The sequence below is a fragment of the Kryptolebias marmoratus genome, linkage group LG21, assembly GCF_001649575.2.
Source record: "Kryptolebias marmoratus isolate JLee-2015 linkage group LG21, ASM164957v2, whole genome shotgun sequence".
Lineage (NCBI taxonomy): Eukaryota > Metazoa > Chordata > Actinopteri > Cyprinodontiformes > Rivulidae > Kryptolebias > Kryptolebias marmoratus.
This window is the reverse complement of record NC_051450.1, coordinates 15,426,579-15,436,124: the sequence shown is the minus strand read 5'-3', so window position 1 is coordinate 15,436,124 and position 9,546 is coordinate 15,426,579. Positions and strand designations below refer to the sequence as shown.

The 9,546-nt window shown below is 41.6% G+C and overlaps 1 protein-coding gene across 1 annotated transcript in view; it reads left to right on the top strand.

Moving 5' to 3' along the window:
* csrnp1b (cysteine-serine-rich nuclear protein 1b) overlaps positions 1-8,524 on the top strand; it is a 12,482-nt gene extending 3,958 nt beyond the window's left edge. The window contains exons 2-5 of the mRNA XM_017406740.3: positions 1,899-2,091; positions 3,896-4,155; positions 4,249-4,545; positions 4,657-8,524. Coding sequence (XP_017262229.1) covers positions 1,917-2,091; positions 3,896-4,155; positions 4,249-4,545; positions 4,657-5,637 — 1,713 coding nt within the window. The 5' untranslated portion in view covers positions 1,899-1,916 and the 3' untranslated portion in view covers positions 5,638-8,524. The remainder of the gene's footprint in view (positions 1-1,898; positions 2,092-3,895; positions 4,156-4,248; positions 4,546-4,656) is intronic.
* The last annotated feature ends 1,022 nt before the right edge of the window (positions 8,525-9,546 follow it).

The following is a 9,546-nucleotide window of genomic DNA, read 5'->3' as shown; positions in this document are numbered from 1 at the left end:
TTTTTTTTTTTTTTTTTTTCCAGAGAATTGGGGGTGGAAATGATGGTAAGGTGAGCCTATGTGTGCTCCCTTTTCTTTCTTTCTTTTTTTTTTACATGGAGATATTAGGTTGCAGCATTTGGAACACACATGTTGTCCGACAAGTGAGCAACAGATGCTGCGTCCAGGTGCTCGCAAATTGTTTCAATGCAAATCCCCTGCTGTGATATGAGGAGGCATTTGGAGATTATTTTGCGCTTAAGTACATTCGCGGATGGAGAGTTTAGTGGCTTATTTTCTCTTTTGATCTGTAATGTAATGCACTGGAGTGGTGGCTACTGCCTATTGGAAGGCTTTTTTGTGCTTTGTGTTTTTGTTGGGAGTATGAGCCGGCCTGACCTATTGCAAGGTGATTCATTTATCATGCGTGTGATGGAGACAACAGTATCTGAGTGCAGCAATAACAATAACGCTGGCCGCACGAAGGTGTCTGCCTTTTGCCCTTGACTCCAGCATCTTTATCTTTGTCTGCTTTCGCATAATTACCTACTGCAGCAGGCCGAACAAACGCCTGCTTAGTTTTTCTTTTGTAATTTTTTTTCTTTTTCTTTTTTTTCTTGGAGTGCTGACTCTGGTGTAACATTCGGACAAGACGAGGCGTGCATGGAGGTCACACATGGAGTGGAAGTTCCTGTAAAGTGACTGGTTGTGTCTTGCCTCGGGCACATTAAAGAGCTTAAGACTGAGTTTACAGGAGGTTGTTGACGTGACAGCTCAGTGTTTGTGTGTCTGAGCTTTTTTCCTGACCAAAAGTAAACTTTGGTGAGACTTAAATTCAAAGATCTTTAATTTAGATATATATGTATAAAAAGACTTTTGATTGTAGGTATTGCCATGACAGTATTTGAACAATCCTGGCTGAAAATAATCAAAACATTGAGGAGCTGTAAGTAATTAGGAAGTCAGAGAACAGTTTGATGGTGAAATAATCTTTTCTTTGACGTAAAGTAAAAAAAACCCTCTTTTCCCATCCCACATCATCGGAGGGAGTGTCTGTCCTGGACCAGGGCCCAGTCATGCCTTCCCACTCCCCTCACTTCCTTCCTCACTCCACGCCTCCTAGTTCAGGCCAGCAGAAGGTCAGACTCTGATGATGATGATTATGACCCCATCTTGCCTAGTAGACGCAGTCACCCTCCCAGAGTGTGAGGAGCTACATGTGTAACCCATCATAATCCAAATTCCTTTTCAGCCAACCATGTTCATTTTTCACATCATGGGTCCATTTTCTAAACTCTTTTTTTTTTCCTGGAATCGCTCGAGTTTTGAGCTACTCATTAACTGACTGAAAAAGAAATGAAACACATCAGCTGAAACTCTTATATTACAGATATGAGGCATACTTGCTCATACGAACTGGGAAGAAACAGTTAAATAACACAAAAACTTCCTCTTGGCATATGTTGCATATACATAAACAAGACAAGTGGCCGATTTCTCTTTGGTTAAAATGGCTGATTCGAGAGAATGGCAGAAATGTCTGTCGTTAGATGATTGGGTCGCCTTTGTTGGGTCTTTTTTTCTAATCGATTCATTTGCTGAGCTGATGGGATTTGTAGCAGGGTGAAGGGTGCACTAATTGTTGACATAGGCAAATAGGAATGATTGATTGCTTCCTGTGCCATGGGAGTCCTCATCTGAGAGCAGCATGACACTTGGATTTTGTCACATGAGGACTCGACGGTAGCTCTGGCACTGTACAAGTCCTGTGTTTGTACGGAAACTTTAGTGCAAAACACGAATACTTAGTTTGTTCAATTCTTCGGATAAAGCTTGAATCCTTTTTGCAAAAAGTGTAGCTAATTGGCTAAACCTTCTCTTTTCTAAACCTTCTCTATGCTCTTTTTTTTTTCCTGCAGATTGTTCGCACCGACGCCATGAGTGGGCTTCTCAAGAGGAAGTTTGAGGAGGTGGATGAGGACCCGTGCTACTCCTCACCCTCTTCCCTCTCCTCTGCCTGCTCAGGCTGGGACTCGGAGGGGGAGAGCTGCTACTCTGACACTCTGGATTCCACTCCCAGCAACCCCAGCTCCCCGGCAACAAATTTCAACAGTGAGTGTCTTCTCTCTGTGACAGCGTATCATAGAAATACCGGATGATAGACGCTCGTTTTTAATTTTAAATCTTGTCTCAGACATCCTCTGAAGCTCCGATAACAATCCATAAAAAAAGGAGAAAAAGGTTAAGCAATTTATCTAGCTGGCAGCTCATGAAACACAGTAGAAATGATTTCAGACATCTGCAATGAATAACTCTTTTGATTTCATGCCCTAAAGCTGCAAAACTGCTAATCGTATTATGCAGGGGCTGCTCACCTTGGTTCCATCTCCACCTCCCTCCCTGAACATTACAGATTGACACCTTCCCTTCAGAGATTTAGGTCATGTTGCTTCAGGGTGTTTCCGTCTGGACCTGGGTGCGCCAGTTGGTCTTTAGGGAACCGGGGGACGGGTCGGACAGGGATTGTGTTGCACAGGAGAAGGGCAAGCGTTGTGAGCTTTCCAGGACGGCGAGGCAGGAAGCCAGGAGGAGAAGCGTGGCAGGTTGCCAAGGCCGGGAACACACAGCGCCTTGTCTGAAACCTGGGCGTACACCCAACACAGGTGCTGAAAGAAGCTTGGTGAAGGGGGAGAAAAAGAAAAAGGTGTGTGTGTTGGGGGGGGGCAATCAAGAATAGAGGCATGCACATACATCTAGAGGAGCTGATTGAGTGGGTTGTTATGATCCGGTGTTTATGTTGGACAGAAAGATGTTTGCCATTGTGAAGTGAAAGGAGAAGAACAGCCTGTGAAGCTTTTTTTATTTAGAAGCAGCAGAGAAGGGTGTCATTTGTCTCATGTGGGTGTCATAAACCTGACTGAATTTGATAGATGTGGAGCTGAACCGGGAATTTAGTTTCATCTGTATTACCCCTGGCAGCAGATTAGACAACTCAGAGAAGCTATTGTGCACTGCTTATGTCATATAGAACAAAGGTTTACTTTTTTCCTTTTACCTTTTGAGGTTCAATTATCACACCTGGTTTGCTAATTTTCTCGTCCAACTTTTTTAAAATGCTAGACATTCAGAGTGTGTCACAAGACGGCCACTTGGGTTTCTACAAGGATTCTTCAGAGTTTCCTTCCACACAACAATGGTAATAGCCACCATATGGATAGGAGATTACCAAACTTTTCTTTAAACAAAAGATCACAGCTTGAGCCTGTGCAAAGAAAATGTTTCTTCTCTTTTTCAAGTGAGGCTCAAAAGTTTAAAATTCCTGGGTGGAGGAAGTTTTTTAGAGGTTTGTCTTCAACATGTGGTTCCACTTGAGTTCTCATTATGTTTTTATGGCATTTCTCTGGGTATGGAAAGGTAGCTCATAGATGTAGATCCTGAATTGTTCAGCAAACACACAATCGTTCTTGGGCCTGGTTGTCAGCTATCCGCTGATGGATAGAGAGTTGTACTTCCTCCTTCTACCTCACTTGGAAGCCCCGAGCATTACCTTATGTTCTGTGCTGTTCTACTTCCTCCACTGTTCTATAAAAAAAGAATTCCTGGGCTGGGCCCCTTTAGTTGCACACTAACACGAAAAACAAAGCTCAATGGGACTCCCAGTAGTTTAGGTTTCACCTAACAGGATGCAAGTGTGTTGGACTCCTGTTGGCAGTATCATTTAATTGGGTACATGATGAGGCCAGGGCAATGAATCAGAAGGGTGTCCTTTTACAATCTATTCAGTAGCATTTGCACACAGAGTGGGGCGTTGTGCCACCTAGTGGCCGAAAAGAATGCAGCATCGGCCTTCTCTAAAAGATCACTCTTGTTTGGAAGGTTTGTATTTTGACCTGGTGTTTTTTTTTTCTATCTACAGCAACATCCATCCTCAAGAAATCCAAGAGGGTGAGGCGAGGCAATGTGACGTTCGACCAGGTGACTGTGTTCTCCTTCCCTCGGTGTCAGGGCTTCACCAGCGTTCCCAGTCGAGGAGGCTGTACTTTAGGCATGGTGCAGCGCCACAGTGCACTTCACACATACACGCTTGCAGAGTTTGCCGCGGAGCAGCGGGTCCTGCGGAGAGAAAAACTCATCAACAGACTCAGGGAAGAGAAGCTGGAAGCTCTGAAACAGAAGGTGAGAAATACTTGAATCTAAAATCAATTGAGCTAAAAGTCATTCCCTTCAGCAACTTGGCAATTAAACATGGTTGCTGTTTTTTTACCTCAGCTGACAAAGAATGGAACCCAAGAAAACGAGGAGGCGGATCGGCTGACGCTGGACGACATCCCAGAGCAGGACATCGACATCAGTGGAGCCAACCTGGAAGAGGGCTCCTTCCTCCAGCCTTACCCATCTAAACAGCGCTATGCACTGCTCAAAGCAGCAGGTGTGAAGAAGATTGACAAGGATGAGAAGAAGCAGCTACATGACTTGAGGATCTCCAGGGAGAACTGTGGTTGCGACTGCCAGGGTTTCTGCGAGCCTGAGACATGCAGCTGCAGCCTTGCTGGCATAAAATGTCAGGTAAGAACCCAAAAAGCCCCTAAAATTTCAAGCACATAAGTATGCCTAAAGATTATACAAATGAGAGTGTCTATTACAAAAGATTTCACCTCTTCCTTTTGCTTCTTGCAGATGGACCATTCCTCCTTCCCTTGTGGTTGCACCAAAGATGGCTGCGGGAACACAGAGGGTCGCATTGAGTTCAACTCCACCCGGGTACAGACGCATTACATCCACACTATCATGAAGCTGGAGCTGGAGAAGAGGCTGGAGGAGCAGTCCAGCACAGAGGAAGAGGAGGAGGAGAACACTACGGGGGTCGCTTCCCTACCAATGGTGCCCTCCTTCCCTTTTAGCTCTGAGCTGGCAACAGTTGCAGAGAACACCTGCAGCAGTGACATGACGGACTTATCGGACTCCTCAGGTCAGAGCGAGGACTCCGAAGCAGGCGAGATCCAGCATCACAGCCCACTGGACGTAGACGAGAAAGGCCTGAGCCGGATATTGTGTTTCAGCGACACAGAGAGCGGAGAGTGCGGGGACAAGAACAGCAAAAACACTTGTTGCTCAGATCAACAGCAAGTAAAACAGCAGCCATCCACAGAGGCGTTCAGTAGCTTTAGCATGGTGGACTTTGCAGATGAGAATGACAATATAGATGCTGCACTGTTGGACTCTGTGGACAGTCTTACAGACAATCGAGCTACAGCCATTTCAGAATTTTTGGATGAGAACGCCAACCAGGGAAACGCCCTATTTCACAGTAGCAGTGTGCCACACACCCCCTCCCCCACCATTGACCGCACGGCGAGCTACAACATGGACCTGAGCCTCTCGTCTGAGTCAGACCTGGAGTTCTTTGATGGCTTCCCGTGTTTGGGGCCCACCTCTCTTTACAACTCCCTTAAGGAATATGAGCACATGGACAACTATTTCCAGTTTCAGTTGCCTAGTTACCCCAGTTTTCCTGCAGCGAGTGACCCGGGGACCTGCCTCCTGGAGTCTCTGATCGGCCTTTCGGAATCCATCCCAGAACCCCCTGCTACATTTACGGACAATCAGCTGATGGAGGAAGCCATGAAGTTGTCTGTGATGGAGTCTGTGAAAGTCTGACAAAATATGTGAACAGTTTAAGAAACAAAGGGGTTTAGAAGGGGACTGAAAATGCACATAAGATGTCAAACATGTTGGAGGAAGCTGTGATTTCTCTCTTGCCTAATACATGTTCAGATTCCAGACTTGCCTTCAAAATGTTAGCAAAGCAGTTTGGGTTTATTGCTGTGTGAGATGGCAGCTAGGGTTAAAAGTGAAAAGATATGAGATTAATTAGACCAGGCCCATAGAAACCAATGATGGCTCTCAAATCCTAAGAAAGCTCTTTTAACCAAACCAAGATCACCAACCACATGCTCAGACAGGAATCAGCCTTTATTGTGGCCAGGTTGGGAATCTCAACACAGCTGAATGTGCACCTCAGGGATATTTTTTTTCTAGCTTTCTAGCTTTTGGAGGCAATGTGTGGTGACCATTGCTGTGATTGCCTTCATGTGAAACCCGAGTGAATTGCAACATAGTTCTGTTTGTGTCCTGCCTTTTGAGGTTGCAACCAGACGACCTGAGCAAGTGGTAACCTGGATGTTCAGGTCTGTTGCAGTGGGGTTCTCTGGAAAGGTAACAAACAAATATCTTATCTGTTAGAGATGGCTTTTTGAAGGATCTCAGTTTTGTTTAGATAGGCAATATTTTGGACCAGATTGACAAACTAACTAAAAACTGCCATTTTAAAACAACTCCAGCCTCAAAAAACTTATAGCGGTTTATCTGAACACTATTATATTATAATTTTTACCCCCATCAATTTTGCAGCACATATAATTTGCTATTTTGCAAGTGCAAATAGCTGTAGTACTTCCAGGCTGTCAATCGCTTATGATATTCCCACTGGAATATTATATTAATGATATCCCTATGAAATAACACTGTAATGCGATGACTATTTTAGGATTGTAGCCGTTTTAAGACGGCAGCAATTCAGATGTAGTCTTAGCTTCACTCAGATTAGCCATTAGCTTGTCAGTTCAATCAGAAAAAAAGCTCTATTTCCCTGAACTGAACTCATTCAAAGGGGTATCTACAATCAGTCAGATATAACATGTTCATAACCTTTCCATAAAACTCCACTTCAAAATACCTGATCTGTCCCTTTAAAGTCAGTGTGCCTCAGGATCTATCTGAACGGTCTTAAATGGTACAACAACAACAACAACAAAAAAATCCCTCTAAAAGCTCCTCGATCAGCACTTTATCTGTGAAAATAGTTATGTATGCATAGGCATTGTTTTGGTCATTCGGGATGGATTCAACAGTTCAACGCTAAATTATGGAGTTTCTTATTTATGAGCTGAGCAACTACAATTATTACTCGTGTACTCTTAAAAATCAAAGCTGTATCTGTGTTTTCCTCAATACTTTAAATTATTTTCTTTATTATTTTATTTATTTCAGAAAAAAAAGGCCTCCATTCATTCGAACAGCACTGTGGTTTGTTTACCTAAAAGTGCAATCTTTTTCTATTTTTTTTTTTTTTTTTTCTTTCTTTTATTCCACAACACATTAAGGTATTTTGTTTTGGGGAACGGGACCACACGTCCATCAGAAAGTATTTAATATGTATTCTCTTCTGTGTTTAACATTTTGCTGTAAGTTATTCTGTCTTTACTTCATTAGTTATTTAATTTAAAATGTTTCGGCAATAACGCGGGCTTTTGTAAAGTTTACTGGATGTGCCTGTTTATCAGGGGGAGCCATGCCTGCCTGTGGGATGAGTGTGTGAGTGTGTGTGTGTGTGTGTGCCCAGTGCTTCCACTTAAGCTTTTGGGACTGAAAACTGTGGAATCTCCCTAATCACTGAAACAAAATTATGGGTCTATTGTATTGCTGCCTCTAATATAACCATAGAAAAAATTAACTAATATTTTCTAACTAATTTATGTAGGATGAGGAAAGAATTCTAATCACTGACAAATTGAATATTTTATTAAGAAAGTAAAATGAGTAATTTTCAATCTGGGACAGCCTTTGTAATATATGAATTATAGAGAAATGTATTCTTATGAAGGTTAGTGCTCTCTATAGCATTCTGAAGTATTTTTCATAGGCAGCCATATGGTTAAATAACTTAAAGAAATGTCACTAAAACTGAAATAGCAAAAAATCAATTTGATTGTACTCTGAATTTTCATTTGGAAGTCTGTGACTTGGGTGAAAATATGCTATAAAATACACGTATAAAGGGGTTTTGTGGCTAAGAACTGCATATATTATACAGTTTTTACCTGAAACAAAAAAACCTGGAATAATTCGAAGAGTTGCCTCATTAACTTTAAAGCCGAGGTGATTGTGCGGTCGCCTGTGTGAAGAGCAGAGGGACACTAGAAGAGTCGATGTACATATCTCACCCTTTCTACAGCTGTTTCTGACAGCCTTTCTGGACCCTTTAGAAATGATGCATGCAGGTCCTGTTTGTTAAATCTTCTTCTGATTAATTGTATACATTGAAAAGTGCACATTGTGCACGTTGGAATTGTATTATCCGCTTTTTGCCTTTCTTTTGATTGCTTTTAAATTCATCCGATATGTGTTCGTACGCCACAAAGCTGGCGCTAATTTTTTGCAAGCAAATGTTATTTCTCTTGTACAAAACATCAAATCTCATGAAGAAATGTCAACAGTGAGTGTTTATCAGTGTAATATATGACAGTACAGTTTATATATTTTTTATTTCAAAAGAACGTGTCTTACTTTTTTCTTTTCTTTTTTTTTGTTGCCTTTTTGTGTTGTGCATATTTCTGCTTAAGAGGTCCTGCAGAGCAAACAAAGCTGCTTTATTTTTTACATATTTTCACACATTAACCTGCTGTTCAAAAACAAGTTTCTTTCATCTAAACCATTTTGACAGCTTGTCCCTCCAAATAACAATAAAAAAAAAACATTTTGTAAATGCTCGTTTCATTTGTCTTTTGTTGGTAAATTAAACATGCAATGGTAAATAACTTTAGGGAATGCACTAACTGAACAGAATATGAATAAACTAAACCACACCAGCAAAAGCATAAAGTTGGCTAAATGAGCTTAAACTGACAGATGAGCTATTTTGAAGTGGGGTTCTGTGGAAAGGTTATGAACAATCAGTATCTTACCTGTTGTAGTTAGCTCTTTGAGCAATATCAGTTTGAAGAAATTGTTTAATTTTGGCAAAATTCATGAGCTAGCAGCTAGCCAGAGTGGCCAAAGGCAGTGTTCATATAAACCACTAAATGTAATATACTGATTATTCATAACCTTTCCACAGAACCTCACGTAAAAAACTGAACTGTCTCTTTAAGAGCAAGATGCTGTTTTCAGTTTAATTTGGTTTCATTCATCCAGTCAGTCGACATGCTGTTTCGTTTACAAACCATCTAAAGACACTGTTAAAGATGATCCTCATTTCACCTTTAAAAAAATAAACCCATTATAATGTTTCTGTGCCTTCTGGTCTCCATGGTTAGGAGAAAAACATCTAATATGATGTCATGCTGTAGTTTCCTGAGCACCACCACGAACACATGGCCAGAAATTCCACACGAGGAGCCGATGTCGAGGCTGCAACTCCATAAAACTCACATTTGGCTACAATTAGGAAAATTTAGTTCTTGTTAGGACCTGTTTTTTTTTTTTTAAAGCCAAACATTGCACAAATCTTTTGGCTTTACCTAATCTCAACAACATTAAATAAAGATTTACCTCCATTCCTCCTACGTCTGATAAAAGTCAGTTTCCTGTGATCTTTGATTTAAAACATCCTTTGGAATTTTCCATCATCTCAGGCTACAGCTTAAGAGGTCAAAAGATCAGCTTTGTAACCACTTTGATGGTCTTCAACCAATGAGCCATGATTTATACCCTGCAGACTGGTTGTAATTAAAAAAACAGCAACACAAGGTGCGTTCAATGAGGAGTGCCTTTCTTTGACCAGGAAAT